This window comes from Mustela erminea, chromosome 4 (assembly GCF_009829155.1).
Source record: "Mustela erminea isolate mMusErm1 chromosome 4, mMusErm1.Pri, whole genome shotgun sequence".
NCBI lineage: Eukaryota > Metazoa > Chordata > Mammalia > Carnivora > Mustelidae > Mustela > Mustela erminea.
Genome location: NC_045617.1, coordinates 41,235,624 through 41,261,865, shown reverse-complemented (window position 1 = coordinate 41,261,865; position 26,242 = coordinate 41,235,624). Strand labels below are relative to the sequence as shown.

Sequence of the window (26,242 nt, the reverse complement as noted above, 5' to 3'; positions counted from 1 at the left end):
GATGTTCAGGCATCTTTCCATGTTTATTGGTCATTTGTGCATCTTCTTTATACAAATATCTATTCAAACCCTTTGCTGTTTTTAAGTCAGGTTAGCTTTTTCATTATTGTTATGAGTTCTCTAGATATTCTAGATACAAGCCTCTTATATTTTATCTGCAAATATTTTCTCCCACCTGGGATTGTCTTTTCACTTTATTAATGATGTTCTTTGAAACACGAAGGGTTTGTTTTGATAAAATACTTGTGTTTTTGGTTTTGTATTTAAGAAACCACTGCCTCACTCATGGTCACAAAGATTTACTATGCTTTCTTCTAACAATTTTATGGTTTTTGCTCTTAACATTAAGGTCTTGGGTCCATTATGAGTTGAGTTTTGTATATGGTGCGAGGCAGTGGATATATAACTAACATTTGCTTATTTCTCTCAGAACAGAGGATTGGCCCCAGTGGCTCCAGCTCAACGCTGTGGAAAGGCCCCAGGAGGCATCTGCTGTCAGATTAGGCCAGAGAGCTCAGTGGTAGTCTGGCTCACACAGCCTTATAAGCTGCATTAAGGATGGGAGCCTGTCTTAGGAGACAGAATCAGACCTGCACACTGGAGAAGACTCTGGCAAAGGGGTGAGGAACGGGGCAAGCCTGGAGACTTGTTAGAGGTTACTGCACTAATTCAGAGGAGATGAAGGCTCATTAGGGTAATGGCAATGAACACAGAGAGAAGTGGTAAGACATGAGAGAATATTTAAGGAGGTAGAATGGACCGAAGACCGAATAACATAAAGAATACAACCTGTGGTCAGAACACGGTATGAATAAAGTCACTGGTTTTATTGAGCAGCTCAAACTAGGTCTGAAGGCAACTGTTCAAGAGGTGTTTCAAACAGCTTCTGAGCAATGTACAGCCTCCCACAAGGCTTAAACAGCACCCATGTTAATGCACACATTAGTCTTCAAGAGTCAGGTTCACTAAATGCAGTCACTTATCATATACTTACTTGCAAATAATGCAACAGTACAGGCTTTTCGGTACTTCAGCTTAGAATTCTGCTCAAGTAAGTCCAAATGTGTGAGGTTTGCCTGTTTACAGATTGTGGTCTATAAAAATGGGAGGTCTCAAGATACCAGGTTTATTCATAGCCAAAAATAACAAGAAGATTTCTTATTCTCCTGAAATAGGAAATATTATATTGCTATAGTCAAAATGATAAACAATTTTAAAGGCTTTTTAAAAAATTCATTGAGAATTTTGATGAAATTCATTTATTTCAGTAGAATAAAACAATAAGCAGCATGAAAATGTAAAGTGCTACATATAAGCCTCACAATACATAAAATTTGAAAGCTTTCATTGGCTAAAACAGTTACAGGTGAAAGAGACATTATGTTTTTTTCGAGCATGCTATTTTAACTACCTTGATATGTACTCATATGCTTTGTTGGTCAAAGAAAAAGCCATGAATTAACTTAAATCTGAGGACTAGGGGAAGGAGTCCTAAGCCTTTACTAACCAGATCACACACCTGGTTTTGTCCTTACACTCTAATTAAAGGGATAAACCGGGGCTTTAAAAATAAGTTTTCTGAAGTCTCTTCAGGTGGCATTCGAGTAAGAATAGCCCCAAAGATTGATTTTGCTCATCGGCTCTACGATGGGGATCCGACTGACAACTTAAGGATTTTTAGGTAGCATCTGTGAGCCGAAAGGGAAAGAACAAAGAATATGCCACTTTCAGAGATGTACTATCAGGCGCTTAAAAAATGCCAACACAAACAAGAAGGTGGCCTGTCAGTTGACAAGGTAGGGAAGAGAAGCAAATCAGATAGAGAAGGACCTGCACAGTGCAAAATCTTCTTGGCTTAATCAATCTTAAAGTATTGGTACACCCCATGGAAACATGTAACAAGATCACACAGATCCAGAGGCCGGCTCAGGTTTGACTGGGAGGAAGTGGAGGGAAGATTGTTCCTAGCACACGATTAATCTCAGCATAGGCTGAGAGCAGGGAGACTTGCTTCTTCTCCGGTGGTAACATTATCTGGTCTTCCCAGGTGGGTCAGTGACCTCTTGCTAGGAGACCACTAAACCAGTATCTATAATATTTTGTGTTCCAAACAAAGACTTCAGAACGTGCTTTCTCATGGCAATAAAGTTATAAAATATGTCACCTATAATCTTCCTGACAGAGGAGGTCCTCATAAAGTCCTTGAGCTTTTTAAGACTTTACCAACTTTGGCTATAGATATAACAGAAACAATCTGTAAACACTTTTAAAATGCTAATTTATTCAAGTTTAAGACAATTCTGTATTATATAATAGTATACAGTATATTCTCACTTTAGATGTGGAAATAAAGGAAAAATGGCTATAAGATGAAAATAGAAATTTTGTCTGATAATTAACAGAAAAAAAGCCCATTGCAGCAGTAAAAATTAAATTTGCCTTTAATACCATTTTACAAATTGTTTCTATCTTGTCTTAATTTCAGTTAGTTAAAACTACATTAAGGACTTTATGAACACCATCCCCCAAAGTATTCAAGATACATTATGGACTTTTTGGACTTGTCTAGAACCTGAACACCATTTACAACACTGAGTTGTAAACAAAACAAAATAAATAACTCACAAATGCACTTTTAGAATATAACCTATTTGAAAGCAGGGGACTGCCTGTATTTAAAAATTAAATCTTCATTAACAAATACTCTCAAGAGGGCCCCTCAATGCTATACTGAATGTGCTGAAGGTGATGTTTTTCTGTGATTATATGTTCTCACCAGGCATTATGATGATAAAATTATCTGCCAGAATCCGTGGAGCTAGCTTGCACTAACTTATATACTGATTTTGCACTGAAAATTATTTCTTGGGCTCTGATTAGGTGGACCATTCTAAGGAAAGGTTTTTCTAATTTCTATCACTTTTACTTGGGCCCTGAGCTTTTCTATTAAAATGGTACATGAAATATTTCAACATTATACATATTCCTAGAATAATTAAATTTATAGTGATTACAAAGCTAGGCATATAATGCCTCCAAAAGAGATACAGTTCAAAGCAGAGCAAACATTAAAATCTGAAGATCCTTCCATTTGACTTCTGGAAGGAAACCAAGTGATTTCCTGGCTTGGACCCTTCTTTCCTTAAAAAAAGATCTGTGGAGGACCGCTTCCTTTCTTTGTAAATCTTGTGTGCATTTGGGAGAGAAGGGGATAACAGCATATCAAAGTGGTTACAAAGCATTATTCCCTCCAAATAACATCCAATAACAAAGATCTCATTTCCTCATAAATGTTTGACTGAAATAGTTACTTTCACTGAATGACATTTAGGACACAAAGTCACAGAATGGGCATCCCGGTATATCTCCTATGAATGACATTCTCATCAAGCTATTTGAAGAGCCCTACTTTCCCTTTCCAACTCTTATCCCTATATCATTCTACATAAGTAGAAACAGAGTACTCAATAAATGGTATTGAGTAACCAGTAATACTCACTGGAACTTAAAACACCTTCTTTAATCCAAAAATTTCAAAAAGAATCATACAGAAAAGTATCACAAATTCACATAAAAAGAAGCTGAGGCATGAGAAACAACAATAAGTTATTTCTCTGTAAAGCAGGTCATATGGTGAGACAAGGGACTTTGACTTCCAGTCCCTTAAACTAAGCAGACATACTCTGAAAATCTAGCTATATCTATACTGAATTTATAAGGATCAAAAAAGGAATGAAGGGTAAATACAAAATAATCTTTTTGTAAACAATTCTTAGATTATACCCAATGCAGAATGTTTAATGAAGCAGTTGAGTCACAGCTCTTAAGACACAAAACAATATTATAACTCAAAGTCAAATATGTACTCATTGGCCAGATATATTCGTCGGAATATAAGAGCTGCCAATGCCAAAGTCAAGATGACAATCAGAACCGCGGATCCGCCATGATCGGTGTGGTTGTCTCTTGGCTGCTGGCCCTGGATCACATCTGGGGAAGTAGACGAACTTCTTTGACTCTGCTGCTGGGCTCGGCGTTGTCGAGGGCTCATGGAGGTATTCTTAACTACAGGCTGAGCAGGTTGTTGAAGAGATGCTGCTGAGGGGTTCTGGGCTCCATACTAGGAAATTTTAGGAAACTTTGTTTGAAACTGGCAAAGAAAACTTGTATATATACCTGTTATCTATTCAAGAGTACAAAGAATCTCAGAGCACTAGAATATGACTAAAGGCAAAACTACCCAGAATGAGCTGAATGCTGTAACTACTCACTCTCCCAAATAAGCCAACAACACAACTTATTCTGAGAACGCATCAGGCAGAGGAGGACTTTATCAGGAACAAACAAGATGAGGACAGAGCTCAGCCATCTGCTCTAGAGATGGCTCTCTACTCTCCCTTCAGGTGTAACTCCAGCAATATCTGTTAAACATCCGGGCACCTCACTTCTTGCAGGAGAGCCAAGGAAAGAAGGAATCTGATTTCTTTTCAGCTTGAAAGTTTGCCAAACTAAATGGCAAAGAGTTTCACTCTCAACAGTGAGTGTTACCTCTCATGAACCAGGTCTCTTTCAACATTATCTAACTGCATCAACATGCTGCCACCAACAATCATACAGCATAGGGAAGAATTTCAAACGATACGTTCTCCACAGCAGTACAGTTATAAAAATTAGATGTGGTTTCCAAGCCACGATTATCTTTCAACTCCTGTCAAATGAATTAAGCACAAGTCTAGAAGAACCCTTTACTGTCTATTTGAATTGTGTTACTTTATGTATGTAAAGCATACTTTGGCACACTAGTTGGCCCCACAAAGCACAAGATACCAACTGCTTTCTATTCTTACAATGACTGCTTGGTCAAGGATAACCACAATGTGGTACCACGTGATTCAAAATCTTAAATACGGTTTATAGATAAGAAAGCTCTACAAAATACGAATTCCATTTTATTTATATAGACCCCTTAACTCTACCTCTAATAACCTGATGGATGGCCTTTAATTCTTTTACTGAAAACACCTTGAGCTGGTTATATTAGCACCAATATCCTTTCAAATAAAAAATAAGAATGCAAGTTTTCTTCAGAATAACTTTAAAAAGTGAGTAAATATAAAACATTTAAACTACTTTCAATTAGAGAAAATTTCACTATCTAGAAGGGGAAAAAAATCGATTTTATTATTTATTTGAGAGAGAGAGTACAAGCAGGTGGGGAGAGAGAGAAGGAGAAGCAGATTCTCCACTGAGCAGGAAGCCTAACACAGGGCCTCAATCCCAGGACCCTGAGATCTGACCTGAGCCAAAGACAGCAGCTTAACCAACTGAGCCACACAGGCGCCCCTCAAAGTTTAAAAAAAGGAAGAGGATGGGCTTTGTCCTGGCAACAGCTATAAACATTAGGGAAAGAAACTGCTGATCTAAGTTACCTACAGAAGAAATTACACTTTAAATCTGATATTCATTTCAACATTAAAAGGTGTGAATAATCTGAGTTTCTTAAAACTGTCCTTTGGAAGTACTCAAATGTAGTGACCCATAACACAGAGATAAAAAAGGAACTACTGACTTTAAATAAAAGTCAATGCCCGATACTGAATTAGAGCTGCGTGAACTTGGGACTTCAAACTCCAAGACTCCCAGCAATAAGGAGCTCTGAAGGGAGCAGACCCACAAAGCGGCAGCATTTTAAGAGGTCTCACACTGTCACAGACATTATACGGGATCTTAATAAGCACTCACTGGAAAGAGCCGAATTATATAGCAGCTGATACAGCAACATTCCATTTGAAATCTCCCATTCTTCTAACTGCTTTGCCAAGAAGCCAGAAGTGTCTGATTCAGCAAAAGTGCTAAAGGCTTACAGGGAAGGCTCTTAAGGAAAAACATGAAGGTGCTGTAAGTCCAGAAACCAGCACAAGAGATTGATTCTATTTTAGATTTTATTTTATATGTGTTATTTTTTCCATTAGTTTGAGGGGAGAATACAATGCCCATATACTTGACTAAAACAGGGAGCCTTAGCATTATTCGGCTGGCTCTATCACTTTGGAGATACAGGACCTTAAGCAAATTATTCAGCCTAAGACTCAGCTCCTTCATCTGTATGGTAAGGATAATACCCAATTCTGTAGTGTAGGATTAAAAGGAGTAATGATATAAGGTGCTTAGGGCACGCAAATGTTGATTAAATGCTAGTCATTATTAATACTGTTACTGTTAATATGCCCCATTGGAGACACTACATTTAGGTTTTGTTATTGTTTTTTTTAAGATTTATTTATTTGAGAGAGAGAGTGCATGCAGATGCAGGGTGGAGGGGCAGAGGGAGAGAATCTCAAGCAGATTCTGGTTGAGCTCTGAGCCCTATTGGGGCCCCATTCTTATGACCCTGAGGTCAGGACCTGAGCAGAAACCCAGAGTCCACCGTTTAACCCACTGTGCCACCCAGGCACCCCACAGATTAAGATTTTTAAAAAGTCATTACTTAGGAGAGTTCTGTAGACCCCTTTTGGTATGATTAATACATTTTAGGGGCACCGGGTGGCTCAGGCGGTTGAGGGGCTGACTCTTGGTTGCAGTTTAGGTCATAATCTCAGGGTCTGAGATCCACCCACCCAAGGGGCTCCAACCTTGGGGAGGAGTCTGCTTCAGATTCTCTGCCTTTCCCTCTCTCTATCCCTCCCCACCCCTCCCCTCATGCATACCCACTCCCTCTAAAATAAATAAAATCTTTCAAAAAAAAATTTAGAACAATCCATTAAAACATTGACTTTAGATGGTATTTTAGTACATGCACTTAATGGAAATACTTTATAGACATACTGCTTTAATTAGATTCCCATATTTCAGGATCCTTCTGGCTATATTACTATTACTGACTAGTGCTGAGACACCATAAAATTCTAAAATTTTTCCTATTTAAAACAATCCCCCAGGGGCGCCTGGGTGGCTCAGTCAGTTAAGCCGCTGCCTTCGGCTCAGGTCATGATCCCAGTATCCTGGGATCGAGTCCCGCATCGGGCGCTCTGCTCAGCCAGAAGCCTGCTTCTCCCCCCGCCCACCCCCGCACCCCTGCCTTCCTCTCTGCCTATTTGTAATCTCTGTGTCTGTCAAATAAATAAATAAAATCTTTAAAAAAAAAATCCCCCCCAAAAAACAATCCCATCAAGAAAAAATGGTAACACCTGAAGGTTACAGACCCAGAGGAACCTAGATTGCTTGGAGTTTAAGGACTAATTGGACAAAATTTTGGCAGTTCACATGAAGTTGGCTTTAGCATTTTCAAAATGCTGTGTACAATTGGTGGTAGGACTTCTAAATTTTTGCTGTTGACCTAAACTTGTCCAAATATACCTATCACTGAATGAAGACGTAAGTCATACCAGTTTCTGTTTCCTTAGTTAAGATGAAGCAACCATTTGGGGGAAGGTAGAAGTATATGATGTGTACTTAACTGAATTAATTAAAAAAACCATCAATCACAAATAATTCCCTTGTAATACATAAATTTTTCTATAATGATCTAGAATAACCAGCATCTGTGAAGGAGTTTTGTGTTTGCTTTTTAATACAAAATGGAATGGCTTATTCAGAACTTCAATACCTAGGAAGAGGGGAAAAAATCTGACAGACTGGAATAACATAAAACTACCATCAGTAATTTCCTCATTTCTACACAGCTAAAAAAATCTGCATCAAAAAGCAACAGATGGCCTGATATTATCTGCTGTATTTAGACTTTGGGCAATCTCTCGCCCCCTCAAGGCTAAAAAAACATAGCTTATCTGGGATTTGATGTATAACATTTTAGTGAATTTATATTACACTTGCATGTAAAGCAGACACCCCTAGCCAAAACCAAGTTTCAATTACATCCATGGTGATCAAATTATATAATTATACTCTGAGATAATCTGTATGTAAATATAACTAAAAGCTTAACATGCAACTACAGCAATTGATTACTTCTCAGTGTTTTAACTGGAATTGGTATCAATGACCTGTATCTATGAAAAAGAATTCTAAGTTTTATGTACTTTAATATCAAAATGCACACCTGAAACTAGTGTAACATTGTACATCAACTATACTGCAATAATAAACACTAAAACAAAAATCAAATCAAACCAAATCAAAATGGAAAATATCACTGTAATAATATTACTGGTTGTGCAATGTAATTTACTTAAACTTCTTAATTTCTTTGCCTGTATTTCTAGTATTTTTTTAATGCCAATCCTAAGATTCATTTATTCAATCAACAAATACGTATTGACCCACCAATTATATACAAGGCACAAGGCCAGGCACTGGGATACAGTACAGTAAAAAGAGCGCTCTGAGCCTCAAGAAACTAACATTCTGGGCAGACAATAAATAATTAATAATAAAATAAATTACAAGTAGAATAAGTATAACTGCAATATATGAAATACAATATAACTTGACACAGATATAAGAGACTGAAGACAGATTTAAACACACCATAAATATCAGGAGACTGTCCTTTTAGATGAGAAAAGATAACCACCCTTCCCTCTCTGAAATGAGATGGTTCCATTTTTAACTAAAAACTAAAAGTAGGAGCACCTGGGGGGCTCAGTGGGTTAAGCCTCTGCCTTCAGCTCAGGTCATGATCTCAGGATCCTAGGATCGGGCTCTCTGCTCAGCAGGGAGCCTGCTTCCCCGCCCCACTGCCTGCCTCTTTGCCTACTTGTGATCTCTCTCTCTGTCAAATAAATAAATACAATCTTTAAAAAAAAAAACAACAACTAAAAGTAATCTCAATTTTTAATACTTCAAAATTAATTTATAATATATTAATATATAATATTAAAATATAATATATAATATAATTCATATTTATATATAATATAATTTATAATATCCCTCTGCAATTCATAATTACATGGGGATCATGTAAAAATGATTTAACTCTCAGCATCTGCTTTTTCCTCATACCCCCTCATCTCCCGTCCTCCAAGTACTTCCTCCCGTGCACCTCTCCCCTTCTCTCTCCAACCTACTTCTCTCTGCCCATCTCACTCTCTGAAAAGGAGAGAACCACCACTCAGGACCATTCAGTCCCATATTATACTAACTTATTCCTGAGGAAAAGGCAAATCTGTATTCGCCAGCTTCTATTTCAATTTTCCTGACCCTTTAAAATACTCTCTAAAACTGTAGAGGGGAAAAAATGATGTAGCTACTCAACCAAACAATGTTACCAAAAAGATATTTCTTTTAATATATGTAAATAAAATCAATATTTTTCCCCCATAATCCTACTTATTTAGCAACTATCCAGTCAAATTTTCTTAATCAATCTCTGATGACCTATACCCACCAATATCTGGATAATAGGTCAGGGCAGAACAAGACACATAGTATTCATTTAACCTTTCATTCAACAATTATTTACTGGGCACTTAACTATGTGCAAGGCAGCACTGTCCAACAGAACTTTCTGAGATGATAATGTTTGATACCTATGCTGTCCAATAGGGTAGCCACCCAGCCACAGGTGGCTACTGGTTACTTGAAATGTGTCACTGTGACTGAGGAACTGAATTTTAAATTTAGTTCAATTCTGAATAATTTAAATATAAATTTAGATAGCTACATGTGGCTAGTGGCTACAGTACTGGGCAGAGCAAGTCTGAGGCAAATCTTTGGCTCTAGTCCTTTATTAACTGAGAGTTAATGCAGCTTAACAAACCTGCTAAAAAAACAGGGCCTATTTAGAAAGTGGCTAATGGGGTGCCTGGGTGGCTCAGTAGGTTAAAGCCTCTGCCTTCGGCTCAGGTCATGATCCCAGGGTCCTGGGATTGAGCCTCATAGCCAGCTCTCTGCTTAGCAGGGAGCCTGCTTCCTCCTCTCTCTGCCTGCTTCTTGCCTACTTGTGATCTCTGTCTGTCAAATGAATAAATAAAATCTTAAAAAAAAAAGTGGCTAATGTATGTATATTTTGTTTTATTCAAAGTGTAGTGCTATATTGTAACTAACTTTTTAGAGAAATCACAGAATTCCAGAGAGATGACAGGACCTAAAAATTATTTAGCCCAACCTCATTTAATAAGAAAAAAGACCACAAAAGTATGAATAATTTGCTTAAGATAATCTGACTCATTAGAGGGAGAGGTGGTCAGGAGAATCAAAATATTCAGGTATTTCATCTAGAGGTCTCCTCCCATTGCAAATAATGATAATGATACAGACATACATATATGTAAAAGAGAAGAGCCATACCGAGGTACTGGCTGTAGCACCCTGGAATGTTGTAGGTATATCATCCTGTAAATCATTTAGTGAAAAAGAGTGGTTTAAGTCCGGGTCAGCAATAGTCTTTCCAGATGAACTGACTTCTGCCTATAAAAAAGGTACACCCAAGAGCAATATTAGAACAGGAAACATACAGAATAAGCCACACCTACTAATCCTCTGTTGGACTTATTTTAATTGCTAATTTAATATCAACTATCAATCAGTTAAACCTTAAGCACTCCTGTGTCTGAGACTGTGCTAGGTATTTCAGGAAGAAGCACAGACAAAACCTGTTCTCAAGGAGCTGTTACTTGGTGAAAGACAAAACTAACACCCGTGGTTCATAATCCACAATTCCAAATTAAGTTGTTTGTAACTTCCAGGTGAAGTGTGACATGTGAGGTTATTTTTATCCCACATTACTGTAGACATTCACAGGTTTGCTGAGGGAATGTTAATAGATTTGATTATGGGGGGACACCTGGGTGGCTCAGTTGGTTAAGCAGCTGCCTTCGGCTCAGGTCATGATCCCATCGTCCTGGGATCGAGTCCCACATCGGGCTCCTTGCTCCGCAGGGAGCCTGCTTCTCCCTCTGACTCTGCCTGCCACTCTCTGCCTGTGCTCGCTCTCGCTCTCTCTCTCTGACAAATAAATAAATAAAATCCTTAAAAAAAAAAAATAGATTTGATTATGGGATACTGCCCCAGCTCCCACTGCAGGGACTAAAATATGGTGTATGTTTGGTATTTTCTAAAATCCGAAATTCTGATGTACAAAATACCTCTGGCTCTACAATTTTCAGAAAAGCAATTTAAGTACAGAAGGAATCCTCAGAAGGAAGAAAATAACCAACACTTATTAACTACCGCCTCTTTTAGCAACACAATGAACAGAAGAAAAAATTTCTTTCAAGAACTGGGTATGAAAGGACCGATGGGATGTAAGAGAGGTGAACAGGGAGGAAGCAGCATGCTACCTGATGCAGGTTGACATTTTTTAATAGGGCTAATTAAAATCCAGAAGCAATTCTATGTTTGAGTAAAACATATGTAGAAAAAAAAGGACATAAGGGAGATACACTAAAATATTCACAGCAGTTATTTCTTGGGGATGGGATTATGTATGATTGTTATTTTCTTCTAAATTACTCTATCTTCTAAATAATAGTTAAAATTTATTAAGTATCAGGGCCAGTTCTAAGTACAATACACTTATGTGAGTATTATATTAAGTGAATATTATATCCCTTAATCCTTATAAAAATCCTACAAGATAAGTAACATCATTATTTACAGATAAGAAAAAGGTACAGACAGAGTGGCCACGTAACATGTCTGATGTCCTACTACCAATAAAGAGCAAAGCTAGGATCCGAACCCCAGCACCGTGGACCAGAGTCCAAGCCCTTAACCACTGTGCTGGACTCCTTTGTGAATGTACATTATTAGTTTTGGAATAAGAAAAACTTATTTGTAAAACATTATTGCAACAGAACTATATTGCTTTACTTTCTATCCAGAATTTGGCAGTAAACAAAAGGGTCACATAGTTAGAATTTATTCACGAATTTAGAGTACCTTAAAACTGATTTGTCTAGCTAGTTCCTTGGCTTCTTGGTCAGCTTGGCTTGAATCACTTCCAGATTTTAGGGGCAACAGGACATCCTTCATGGCACAGCCACATCCCTCACAACAGAAATCTTGTGATCTGGTAGGAAATAATTTTTTTGATGGGTATAAATCAAATACCTGAATGTCAATTCAAGATACTCAAATACTGAATGTTTCAATTTAAAGTAAAAGAACCCTGAATAATTCCATATCATATTCATCTACATACATACATCTATAGTTATGGCACTATTACAGTTCTGAGACAAATACACAAGTTAGGTTGGTGTTAAAAAAAAAAAAAAAAAAAAAAAAAACAACTCATGTTGGGGCACCTGGCTGGCTCAGTCAGAAAAGCATGCAACTCTTGATTTCAGGGTCATGAGTTCAAGCCTCATGGTGGGTGTGGAGATTACTTAAGTAAATAAAACTTTCAAAAAAACAAAATCAAACAACAAAAACTCAAGTCAGTTATATCTCAACTTTTAAAAATCTAAAGTTAAAAAAATAAAATCCAGGGCTTAGCTTCCACTTTTTTTCCAACATACTATCTAAAGAAAACTAAGCTTTAGAGATATACAACAAAATATATACAATGTCTAACTACACTGTCCTCACGATCACACATAACAAAACTATGTTAAACCTGTGGAAAAAAGTCCATTATAAAATCTGAATTATATTTTAGCTGAAACATACATAAAACAGTAAAGAAGCCACCAAAAATAAAATTTACAGATATTTCTAGGGAAAAAATTCACAAACCCTATTCAACTAAATAGCAGTATAACTTATGCTAAGTGAAATAGGTCAGTCAGAGAAAGACAACTACCATATGATTCTACCCATATGTAGAATGTAAGAAACAAAACAAACAAGTGAAGGGCGGCGAAGAGAGAGAAGCAAACCACAAAACACACTCTTAACTATGGAGAACAAACTGAGGGTTACCAGAGAGGAGGCAAGGTGTGTGTGGTGGAGGGAGAGCCGGTGGAGGGGCAGGGGTGCAGTTAAACAGGTGATGGGGATCAAGAAGGGCACTTGCGATGAGCCCTGGGTGTTGGACACAAGTGATAAATCACTAAATTCTACACCTGAAACTAATATTGCACTGTATGTTAAGTAGCTGGAATTTAAATAAAAACTTGGAAAAACACAAAAATAAAAAAATAAATAGCAGTATAACTTGAAAGACAGACAACTCACATAAAATCCAAAGACTCTGAAATGTATCACTCATTATATTAAGTAGACTCAAAATAAATCTGTTAATTAGATTACTTTCCAAGATTAATTTGTTTTTCTATGTTTTCATTTTCCCTTTTGTATTCCAGAGATAGCCAAAAGTGCCCTAAAGTCCATAAGAGTGCTAAGGATTTATATGACTGGAAGTAAGTATGTATAATATACAGAAGTATATATGGTTACATTGCTGAACTTTTTATAAAACTGTTTAATTGGATTCCCATTTCAACGTAATAGAAGCCTTTGGTCTTTAGGAACATGCTGTTTAAATTTATTAAACAACTTCATGTGAACAAAATATATGTAAAGTATTGTTAACTTAGTACTTGTTGCTGAATATCTGTGTTTCACCAGAAGCAGCACAGCTGTCCATATGCTTTTAAGAGTCAGCTGTATCCAAATTATTTGCATTAAAGTGTGTCCACTCTTAACTGAGAAGCCAGATGAAACTTAAAGGGGAAGGTTAATTTTTAATTTATTAGTTTATCCACAAGGACAATATGCTATCATGGACTAATGCAAAACCATGTTTTTAAAAAGCCTATATCAGGGGCACCTGGGTGGCTCAGTGGGTTAAGCTGCTGCCTTTGGTTCAGGCCCTGATCTCAGGGTCCTGGGATCGAGTCCCGCATCGGGCTCTCTGCTCAGCAGGGAGCCTGGTTCCCTCTCTCTCTCTCTCTCTCTGCCTGCCTCTCAGTCTACTTGTGATTTCTCTCTGTCAAATAAATAAATAAAATCTTTAAAAAAAAATTAAAAAATAAAAAGCCTCTATCATAGACGAAGAACCTAGAATATATACACTGGAAGTCTTATGCATGAAATGAACTGGATAAAAGTATCAAGACAGAAAGCCAACCAAGAAAATCAAATAGAAACAAATGCCATATATTCAAGTACATATAATTTGTGAATAACAGCTGCTGTAAGGTATATCCCCAGAACCTGGAAATAAGGTTTAAAAAGAAAAGCTGCTGATGAAATCCAAGAGTCTATCAAACCTTTCAGACACTAAAATCTGGTTGATTTAACAAATATCTACATAGGACATATTCTGGGCAGTGGAAGGGTAAGATATACTATAATTTAATTAACATAATATGTCTGAGAAGTGGTAGACGGCAGAGTCCAAAGCAGGAAAATGATCAAGATCAAGAATTACAGAAGTAAGTGACTTTAAATACTCTTCCTCCTCACCTCACTGCAATTTTGGAATCTTTAACATTTGCTGAGGGTTGGGTCTAGTATTCTAGGATTGAAAAGTACCTTGATAGGGTTTCTTATAAGGTCTCTTCGCTATGCACACCGATTAAAAAATAAACTGGGTTAGAAGTTGTTCTTAAAAAAAAAAAAAAAAATTTTTAAAAAGAGAGACAGAAAGAATTAGTTTTGGGGCGCCTGGGTGGCTCAGTGGGTTAAAGCCTCTGCCTTCGGCTCAGGTCATGATCCTGGGGTCCTAGGGTCGAGCCCCACATCGGGCTCTCTGCTCAGCGGGAATCCTGCTTCCTCCTCTCTCTCTCTGCCTGCCTCTCTGCCTACTTGTGATCTCTCTCTCTCTGTCAAATAAATAAATAAAATCTAAAAAAAAAAAAGAAAGAAAGAATTAGTTTTTGCACTACTCAAAGGAGAGGCTGCTCAATCTCATGACTAATCTGGGTTATACGGATAGAACGCATCTGAAAAAAATGAGAAGGAAAGACCACTAGGAAGCCATAATTTAATAAAGAAAATCCCCTTTACTTTATTCAGGATTATTTACTGAGCATTTGTTTTGAGCCTAATACTGTAGATGCTAAGATAAAAGTGGACTCCCTCCCTACCCTCAAGAAGTTTTTAATCTTACGGAAAGCTACATATAAACAATTATGTTGGTTTTTTGGTTTTTTTTCCCATCTGTAATTCTGCCCACGTAGAGACAAATGATCAGAACTGTTTTCTAGGAAAAGGTATCTCCCACTGCTGGCTGATATTACTAACTACTTCCTAAAACTAGACAGCATGAAATCAATTCTTTAGACTCTGGTCATTCCTGCGTAGTAAACTGCTACAAATGAAATCCTAAAACAGCAAAACTAGACTAGACCCTGAAACCAGGGTAACTCACAAAGTAAGAAACTGAGCCTATCCCCTATCAGCCATTACCCAGAATAATATTTAAATCTTAACAAAGAATGAAATGCAAAACTTACTTTTTGGCAAGTGCTCTTCTTTCCTCTGGTGTATAATCTAGAGAACCTATGGCTCCCTCTCCTTTTGTTGGCATAAACCCAATGATGGCTAGTAATGCTGTTCTTACTGGAATAAAAAGTAAACATCAATCTAAGTTGTTTTGTAAAAGGAACTGGGCTTACTCTGGAAAGAGAAAAAAGACACACAGGCTTTCACTGAAGAGGTACAGGTAGGGTGGTTGTACTAAAATGATGGCAAAAATAAGACAAGGAAAGAATTTTTATTCTTTATTCAGTCACAGCAAATTATCCAAAACAGCTTTTAGTCTCAAGAGGGTGTTATACTTTATACTTATGAATTGATTAGAGTTGTAGAAGATTTATACTCACTTTAAATTAATACTTACTACTCCATGAAGGCTGCCAAGTTTCAGGATGATGTCCTGAGATGCTCAAACAGATTTTCTTGCCTACTTCAAATCGTCCATTAGCCTTAGGAATAAACAAGACATTTTAAAAACTATGTATGTATTTAATGTTTTATACTTTGTAAGCATAAATATATTTATATTATAAATAATTTTTAAAAAAACTTGAAAAGAATATAATTTTCAATGGGATACAGATTTTTGTCCTTTTATAGACACTCTACAAATACTTGTAAAACAATAAAAGCTGTTTTTAGAAGTTGTAGCACCTTTCTGAAATCTAAGTAATTGATGTATCATGATGTCCTAATGCCCTCCTCTGAGTATAGTACTGAGTTAGGCTCTGTGAGGGGTCTAAAAGAGAAGACAGGCAGAGGCTAAGAAAACCTAAGGACCTGGTGTCACCTAACTAGACAGTGGTGCAGGCGGCTCTGAGACAGCAGTGATTTTCATAAGGATGATGCAATTTCATAAGACAGGAATACAAAACAGCTTAAAGAGGTAGGAGAGATACAGATTTGCGTTTTGTTTGTTTTGCTTTTTTCATGGTTAGAGGATAATTAGACCTACCTGCAAATTAAAGGAAAGGAGGGAAGTAGAGCTTAATAAAAGAGGAATTTACTCCAAATGAAAAACACTCCAGGAAAAATTAGAGAAAACTGGACCAACAGTTTTCCCTCACAAGGAGCTGAAATATGTGAAGACAGAAATTCTAAGATATAAATGGTAATAAACTAACATTTATTGAGGACCTTGTGACAGTTCTTATTTTCAGAGCTGTACGTAAAAATGAGAAAACTGAAGAAAAGAGTATAAGAAAGATGAGAAGTTGAAGGTGATGATGTGATTAAGAGATATAATAACATTAACTACCCTTTCCTGAGTACTTACCAAGTGCCAGACACTGCCTAGCACTTTGTATCTCCTAATTCATTGAATCCTAGCAACCACACTATGATAACTGTACATTCATTAGCATCAATAATTCTTCAGAATTATTTTTTGGGGGAAAAGAACTGTACTATCAAGTTCTGGTCCCCAAAGACAAAATTATAACAATGTTCTGCTTTACTTCTTAATGAAAATGAGTCTGCTAACCATGCTTTGCAGTCACCATGAAGAAGTAAATCACAAGCATTCCAAAAAGCCAAGAATTCTTACCGTTAAAAGAATAATGCTTGGTGGTTTCATGGGATATTCTGGGGGCAGTACTATTCGTCCATGATAAACTCCTCCATCAAAATCAGAATCTGGGGGTCCTCTAACTGTGAAGTGCCATTCAAAAAGGTTATCCTGAATAAAAATAACCAGCAAGGAATCATTAACATTAAAACATTTGATCATCTTTATTAATGAGTACCAGAAATATTCCTGGGTGAGAAAAATTAAATGTTTCACATTATTATTAGAATAGTTTCTAATGCACAAAATATCTCAAGTATAAAAGTTATAAATAGGGGTGCCTGGGTGGCTCAGTGGGTTAAGCCGCTGCCTTCGGCTCGGGTCATGATCTCAGCGTCCTGGGATTGAGTCCCACATCGGGCTCTCTGCTCGGCGGGGAACCTGCTTCCCTTCCTTTCTCTCTTCCTGCCTCTCTGTCTACTTGTGATCTCTCTCTGTCAAATAAATAAATAAAAATCTTAAAAAAAAAAGTTATAAATAAAAGCTATTTAATCCAGCATTCATGTCCCACGAGAGTTAAATCTTTTTTTAAAAGAGAAGACAGGCAGAGGCTAAGAAAACCTAAGGACCATTTTTTAAACAAATGGATTTAAAAACAGCTGAGCAATGTTATATATTCATAAATTAGATTACAGATTTAATTAAACTAAATGATTCCTTTAATAATCAAATAATTGCTATAAATGTGGATTATTTTAACAAACTTTAAAAAATTATCCCTCACAGATGCTTAAGAACATATTTATTTATAAATAGTAATGTTAATAAATATGCTATCATCATCTTAGGGTCCCTGAGTACTTTATAGTTTACAGTGTGCAAAATATTTGCACATACTTTATTATATTTTATTTTCACTATTATCATGGAAGACAGAATGAGCACATTTAAATACCCTCCTTCTACAAATGAGAAGACTGAAAGGAGATAGAGATGTTTGTGCAAGAAGCCCAGACGAGCTGCAGGGGTCCCTTCAAACCATAAAGGGGTCTTCCAAACCATAAAGAGTTTGGGTTTCTTTTCATTACCCTCTCCCTCCCCCATACTCAAAACCTAAAACCAGTTTAGCATCTGAGATCATTTTATAGAGACTGGAAGTTTGCTCCTACCATGTCGGATTCTGAATGGCTAATGAAATGAATACTAAGAAAATGCAGGGAGAAAAACATACCAATAAACCACACCAAACACATCTGTAATGACTCAAAGCAATGAAAAAAAATCTTAAGGAATTCATTTAAAATAGTAAAGTATTAAAATCCATATGTAAAAGATGGAAACTAACCTCTAATGGCTGTGCATGGTAATGATCTGTTGGATCTTTCAATTCTGCCGCTTCTTTCATTAAACGCTTAACAGCTAAAATAAATTCATAAGATAGAGACATTTAAAATATACTTTTCTAAGAGATTAGTACAGATTAACAAACCTAATGAAAAAGTTCCTATTTCAGTAAAAAAAATGTGTAGAGGACTAGCTCAATTGAGTATGGTAAAAGTTTAATTATGAGATAACAGTATTCCGAGAAAAGGGAAGGACATGGTAACTAGGCATTAGAAGAATTAAATATTAAGTAAATATTTAGGGCAGTATTATTTTTATTTAATAAATACTTACATATGATTCATATGTGCTAGCACTCAAACATTAACTCATATAATCCTCAAAACAATGCTATGAGATAGGTACCATTTTTATTCCCATCTTCCAGACAAAGAAACTGAAAACATGGAAAGATTAGGTAACTTGTTCAAGGTCACACAACTAGTAAATGACAACTGGGATTCTAACACAGGTAATCCAACTCTTACCTTGTTAAAATGCCTATATTAACAAAAATGTGCCTTTTGGAATTCATGCTCATGAACAGTAGACACCGCCCCCACCACCACATCCTCCACCTGTTGGGAATTTCCACCCACTTTCGTGCATTAATATAAATGGGTGTCCCCAGAGGTCACTGAATCTCCCTAGTTCTAACTGATTCTTTTTTTTTTTTTTTTTTTTTTTGGTAGGTCCCATGCCCATTGTGGGGCTTGAGCTCACAACCCTGAGATCAAGAGTCTCAAGCTTTACTGACTGACCCAACCAGGTGCCCCTTGAATTCCTTTTTGAAATGACTCTTCGGCTTAATTATAACTGCCAATCCACAGACCCCATAATTTTCTATGTCCATTTACATCTATATTCACTTCCCTCTTCAACCACACATATGGCTCTTAGGAGTTTTTTCATAATCCCCTAATAAAATGCAATTCTAGCTGACCCAACCCAACGATGTTCTTAGACACATGCTACCTAATGTCTTGAATTTCTCTGGTAAGCCCACCAGCCCATTCCAACTAGCACCCCAAGACTATTTCACACCTGTTTACTTATCTTACTCCTCTTCCACCTCTTGGAGTTAATGGCACAGCCTTTTACTTCACAATAAATGACTGTTGACAACCTATAATCCCATCTGTATCTGTGCCCTTTTTCCTTCCTGGCTATCAAAGGTCAATCCTTTGATCCCAGTCCCTCTCACCAAGTTTTAGGTGCTAAAAAAAGGTCGGGATACTGGTGTAGGAGAGCAAAGCCAGGGGAAAACTGGGTAGCCCAAGCTCCCCAAAACTCTGCTTGAAAACCAACTGATGTAGTTCAATATGTGCTTTAAGAAAAGTATGTACCAGGTAGGCACCTAACCTGTGAGCAGACAAAAGAGAAAAGGGGTCACATACAGATCTGAAAGAAAAACAGTATGCATGGGTATGAAAAGGCAGAGGAAACAATAAAAGTAAAATATATGAAAGTACACATTGGAATGTTATGGGGAAAGAGGTTAACTGAGAACACCTGCCACACACATACAACCAAACAGTTCAGTATGTATCAAGACTTTGCATAAAATTTCGTATTTTTTTGAAAGATTTTATTTCTTTGACAAAGAGAGAGAGCACAAGCAGGGAGAGTGGCAGGCAGAGGGCAAAGGAAAAGCAGGGTCCCCACAGAGTAGGGGGAGCCCGATGTGGGACTTGATCCCAGGACCACGGGATCATGACCTGAGCTGAAGGCAGTTGCTTAACCAACTGAACCACCCAGGCCCTCCTAAAATTTCATATTAATCAAGAGTTCCTAAGTGGGGGTAAAAGTTAAGTCACTATCCTATTCCATAATTACTAATTCTTTTCCATCTCCTGCACTGAACTAGGTCCCTATAAGCACAGACTTTTTTCTCTTGATCAAAGTATTTGAACATCAAATATTTATTGAGTATATACTAGATGTTACACTACGACCAAAATAAAATAGAGTTTTGGTTACCAAGGAGCTTGTAGTCATGGGACAGGTGGTGGGGGAAACCAAAGAAATGAACAAAAGCCTTGTATCTAGAACATGATGGGGTGTGTGTGTTTGTGTGTCTCAATATGTACCCGTATGTTTCTTTTTAATTTATTTATTCATTTGAGAGAGAGAGCACGAGAACATGAGCAGGGGGGAGGGCCCAAGGGAGGAGGAGAAGCATACTCGCACCAAGCGGGGAGCCCAACGCAGGGCTCAATCCCAGGAACCCAGGATCATGACCTGAGCCAAAGACAGATACTTAACTAACTGAGCCACCCAGACACCCCTACCTATATGCTTCTTATCAAGCAATTGTCATGCTCCTCAGCTTACAATGCTGTTCCCAGTCCCACTCCCTATCTCACTTAGATGGGCTTTAAGGAACTTCCTCAGGAAGGTCTCCCTGACACCTTCCCTTGTGCATGCTGAGGAATGACCAGGACAGATAACCTGGACAGATAAAAATTTCTAAGGCATCCTGGAGGGGAGTGGAGACCAGAAATACTCTCCAAGTTATTCTAATGGTCAGTCAGGTTTGGAAGCCACTACCCTAGAAACTAGATTGAGTTCCCTAAAGTTCTTCTCACTTGTAATTACTTAACACCAGTCTTTCCTGCTAAACAATTTACTCACTGCAGGCTCCTCGGGGCTTAGCACACAGTAAGCACTCAAATATTAGCTTACCTGAATTTTCCTATTATCCCTCCAAAAATCTCTTTCCAAACATCTGATTAAAGGCAATGGTTTTCAATCTTATTTGACAATAAGATAAAATCCTTCGTTCGAAAAAAAGTTTAATGAGAACCTCTATATGTTCCATGGGACCCTTCGATAGACTAGGCTGAAGGGAATAAACAGCTTGAAGGCCCTTCCATGCTGGCTTCTTCAACCAGAACAGCTCCCTTAGAACAAAGATGGAAAAACCCCGATGTAAAGCCACACAAAAATATCATTCTTTCAAATCAGTATTATTAGATATAAATAAAATCATGGAAGCTGTTATGAAGGTAATCTGGCTGCTGTCAGCAATCAAAGATGCCATAGAGATTTTTTTTTCCCTTCATTCCTCATCAGCTGGCTGAATAATTAAGCTGAAGAACAGATTTTATGTCATTCCATCCCCTTACCACATTTTCTCTGCCTCTTTCCCACTCAGCTCAGATCAGTAGGAGAGAAGAAAATAAACACCCAACAGTACCTAGATATTATGAGAGATGTAAGAAAGGGTCAGAGTTGATTTAAGAATGTATTTAAGGGGGGGGAAAAAAAGAATATATTTAAAGGAACATACCATGTGAGAGCTAAAGCCATGTAGCCAAACAGAGGTAATATTAGTCTAGTGTTCTCATGATCTTTTTTTTCTGAAATTACATATATTATAAACACCTTAGTGCAAAAGAATATGGACTCTGAATTAGGCTGCATTAAGCTTCTGGCTCTGACGTTTTGAAACTCTAAATCCTTAAAATAAATCACTTAATTTTATTTTTCTTCAATGTTTGTACCTTTCGAAAGGGAGTCAACAATTTCTTCATATAATTCTCCTTTCCTTCCTCCCCTCACCTCCCCCCCGTCACAAGTTATTAAGGTCAGAAATAGATTGGGATATAAGGTTCTTCCTTGGTTCAAAACCAGGCCGTAAACATATGTGGTTGGCTTCGTGGCATGGCTCTCTGGTTCCCAAGCAAAAATATTACTTCCATGGAATAGCCAAGTTTCGAAATACTGCCTGGCAACTGGGGCTAGTGCATAGTCTGCCACTCCTGATACTCTCCATCCCTAGATATCACATTGTCAGGAAGCTTTTTCTGATCAGCTCCTCTCTTACCGCTTTGCTCCGTTATTCAAGGAATTCTTCTACCATGGTGAGACAAGATGTGCAACGGCAGGGAAAGAAGTGGGGAGCACCTGCATGCCTGCTCTTGTTCGATCTTATGGAGGCCATATGATCTCTCTAGATCCAGGCTCTAGGCTTCAGTGGGCCCAGACATGAGCAATCTTCCCATGCCCAGGCTCTACCTCACTAGGCTTACGTTGGGCTTTGGAGACAAAGCTCTAGCTAAAGAGATCTTTTACAGGTCACTGTCTCTCATGTGTCTACTTTCTCTTGGAAAACAAGTATCTTAATATAATCAACCTCCAAAGCATACCTAAAATGCAGGAGGCAGGTATACTGAGGATATGAACACAGTGTCTGCTCCCCAAGTGCCTCTTCCTGCTCCCATAGTGAAGGCACTTAAGTAAATGTTTAAGGACTAGTGTTTCTGCCCAGAAAGACCCTACAAAGGTACCCATTCAACAAACATCTAAAGAATGTCTCAGTGATGGAGACAGAAGAATAACCAAGACCTGCTTCTTGCCTTCAAAAAACTCATAGTGAGAAAGACATGAAAACAATTACAATACAAACACTGACTAAGGGGGCGCCTGGGTGGCTCAGTGGGTTAAAGCCTCTGCCTTCAGCTCAGGTCATGATCCCAGGGTCCTGGGATCAAGCCCCACATCAGGCTCTCTGCTCAGCGGGGAGCCAGCTTCCTCCTCTCTCTCTTCCTGCTTCTCTGCCTACTTGTGATCTCTGTCTGTCAAATAAATAAATTCTTTAAAAAATTAAAAAAAAAAAAAAACACTGACTAAGTGTGTACAAATACAGGGACTACCTTATAGTCTACCTAATAGTCTGCCCAGGGTAGCTGAACAAGGCTGAACCTTAAAGAAACATGAAGAATGGGAATTTCCAATGGATTAAAGGGAAGCCTTTGCAAGCAGAGGTTCCAAGAGGAATCAAGGCATACAGGTGAGAAGAGTGGTTCCATATACAGTCACTTGCAGCAAGATGGATACATGGCAAAAATACAAAGGAGATGGGGGGGAGCAAAGGAGCACAGTTGTGGGAAACTAGATTGGTGAGAAAGGCAAACAAAGATCCAATCATGAGCAGCCCTGTAGGCCAAGCTAAACACTTTACTCTGAACTTTACCTACAGCTATTAGAAAGCTACTGAAAATCTTTCAATTTGGGGAGTGATCAAATCAGTTTTGCTTTATTTTATTTTATTTTACTGGATCTGGAGACAACAGTGGCCGAATAAATAAATACTTGTCTGCGTGGACTGGTGCCTGTATGTGTGCATGTCTGTGTACATATGTGTGTGTGTTCATTACAGGCTAGGGGGTGGAATAAAGACACAGACCAAGAGAGCAAAGATGGTTCCCACAAGTGCCTAGTTGCTGTCAATCCCTGGAATAAGGGAAGAGGTGCAAGTTTGGGGTATGAGAGTAAATTGATGAGTTTGGGTTTTTTATTACCTCATAGAAGTTTTTTTCAGTCTGTGCGAAATCTGGGTAAAGATGTTAAATCACTAGTAATTCACATTAAGGGCATAGATAGGTCATGCCCAAGTTTCTGGTGGAGATAGTGGATGCCTTTGCACTGATCTCATATGCACCAATCACCTGCTAAACACACCCACAGGCCTGTCTGAAGAAAGCTCCCACAGAACGTTCTTTATAGCTAGATCTCCCTACTTTGTACTAAGAGACCCTACTACCTTGGCCAGAGCAGACTCAAAAAGGGATCGGGGAGCTTGATGCATAGCAACTATTGACAAGCTAAGTCAGAGGCTTAGGAGGTGGCTCCATACAGAGTTCTGCCCATAACCACAAGTCCATTCCAGAAAAATCACAAAGAAATAACTTTTCCTAATTACAAAGTGAACAAATTACTATCCACATGCTAGAGCACTGGCCCTGAACCAGTTATGTGTATTCTCTTAATTGTACGATCCATACCTCTAAGACAACTGCACATTACAGAGAAAAGGTTCTGTACCTTCCATTGTGCAGTGCTTTTAAACAGTTTTTTTCACATAGGCATTACTCTAAAAATATCACAGGACTGAGAATAAAACAAAGGAAGGAAGCTTCACCATGCCTCCTAGCATTTCAAGTAAGTGCCATATATCATCTAATTCAACTTCACCATGAACTCCAAATGATCCACACAGTAACAACAACAAAAGATCTTAAAAAATTATTTAGTGTAGAACAGCAATACCACCTTTGAGGAAATGATACCAAAAAGAGGAAGCAATTTATAATACAGAAGCATGTCGACCAAAGCTCAGCCAGATGACAGACCATATACTTTGGAAGTGTACAAAATTCTGGAGAATTTTGAAAGCTTTTCATAACTTCAGGTATGAGAACCTATCAAACCTGAGCAATGTGCTCTAACAACAATGTCTTGGGACCCACCAGTTCGCCATTCTAAACTGCACTATTACTTATATTTCCATTATTCTCTGGACATTCCACTAAGGTCCTCAGCTGTCCTAAGGAACTTGGTACCATGTGACCAAGGAGTCACCGTACATTTTTAGCCACGTAGTTTTATTTAAATCTAAGACAATCTAAACAGTTTAAGCATTCTACCATCTAACCTTAAAACTAAGGTTTTCTTTCCCTTTCTCTTTTAAATTCCTTTCTTCCCCAGGTGTTCAGAAGAGATGGGAGGGGTGTGGGTTCAAGGGGGGGTCCTTAACCCACTGAAATTGAATTGTATAAATGCATTTCTTGGAAAGCCCAGAGCCTTCACCAGATTTCTTTTTTAAAGTCTATGGACCCCCCCAAATGTTATGACCCATTCTACACACTTGGTCACCTAAGAACACATCTCAGCCCGACCGCACTCAAGCTCACAATGCTCTGTTCAATCAATATCCTCGGACTTTTCTGGAGTTTCTACATATTAAGTATTTTCTTAATAAAAAAAATCACAATGTCAGCTCTTTTCATAAGGATGCTAATCTTGCTGATTCCTACTGAAAGGATGCTTTCTTGGAAGGAAAAAATAAGCAGCAGCAATATTTGGTCAAACCATCACGAATATTCTCGGATTATCATTTAGAGCTGAACTGTGGAGTTTCTCCCTCCTGACAAATTTATCAAGGTACAGACAGAAGAGAATAAATACCACTTACAGGCCCTAGTGATTCATTTCCAGCCTGCCTTAATATGAGAGAGCTGCTGACTTTTCTTGCATCTTTACACGGCACCGGAAAAGAACTTGAAGCTAGGACTGTTCGGGCTATTCTGTGAATGAAGCAGGGGCACGAAATGCAGGAAGTCTCTATGACTGAACACAGACATGTATCATGTCAGCCGTCACGGCAAAAATCATGGTTTCCTCTAAAGTACACGGCCCCTCTAACTAGTTTTCTTAGTTCTAGGTTAGTTGGTTTAGCACAGAATCTTTCCTCTAGGTCTGTAATTCCATTCGCCCCCAATGTTGCAAATGGGATATTTAAACAACCAAATCCTCACATGCAAGTGAGTCAAGCAGCTAATAAAAGTCCGGTGGCAGCGACGAAGGGATAACGACGGTCTGGGCTTAAGTACCGCAAGGGACTGTTAACTATTACCCACCGACATCACCTTTACACCTGTTCCCAGGGATGAGTTCAGGACCCAGCACTACGCGCCCAACATGAGGAGAAGGGAAAGTCCGGGTGCTGCGGGGAACTGGCGGGTACCCACGACTGGCGGCGGGTGCCCGCCCGGCCGCCCTGCGGCCTGCACCATCCCGGCAGGCGGCGGTCTCGCGTAGAACGCGAAACCCCGAAGCGGAGCCGCGAGTGGCGGCGGACGCGAGGGAACCGCAGCGCCGGGCCCGGGAGCCCAGGGGTCAGTCCGCCCTCCCCGGCCCACCCGGCGCCGCCGCCCGCCGCCTCCGGCCCCGCTCACCCGGACTCTTGAGGTTGTAGCGGGTCTCCATGGCGGTTCGCTGTCCCGGCTACGGCTTCCCGGCCCGCCGCCTCCACCTTTCCGCGCCGCTGCTGCCCGGGTGTCAGCGCGGGCTCGGGCCGATTGGGCCAGGCCGACGGAGCCTCCGCAGACGCCGCCCAGCCCGGGCCCCGACTGCAGGCGGGAGGTGTGTGGGGGTGTGAGCGTGCGGGCGGGGCGCGGGCTTCGCGATGGCGCCGCCTCCTCCGCGGCTCCCCCCGCCTCCCTGAGGGCCCCGGCA

General features: G+C 38.9%; 1 protein-coding gene across 2 annotated transcripts; it reads right to left on the bottom strand.

Moving 5' to 3' along the window:
- Positions 1-806: 806 nt before the first annotated feature.
- Positions 807-26,242, bottom strand: UBE2J1 (ubiquitin conjugating enzyme E2 J1). 2 transcript variants are annotated; one of them, XM_032339072.1, is made up of 8 exons: positions 25,963-26,242; positions 18,183-18,256; positions 16,877-17,008; positions 15,695-15,779; positions 15,309-15,414; positions 11,845-11,974; positions 10,252-10,371; positions 807-4,120 (listed from the first exon to the last, which is right to left on the bottom strand). In XM_032339072.1, the coding sequence occupies exons 1-8, from the start codon at positions 25,991-25,993 to the stop codon at positions 3,842-3,844; spliced, it is 957 nt and encodes a 318-aa protein (XP_032194963.1). In that variant the 5' UTR covers positions 25,994-26,242; the 3' UTR covers positions 807-3,841. The 2 variants fall into 2 exon arrangements, with proteins under 2 accessions (XP_032194963.1, XP_032194964.1); XM_032339073.1 differs by lacking the exon at positions 25,963-26,242 and adding an exon at positions 25,200-25,311.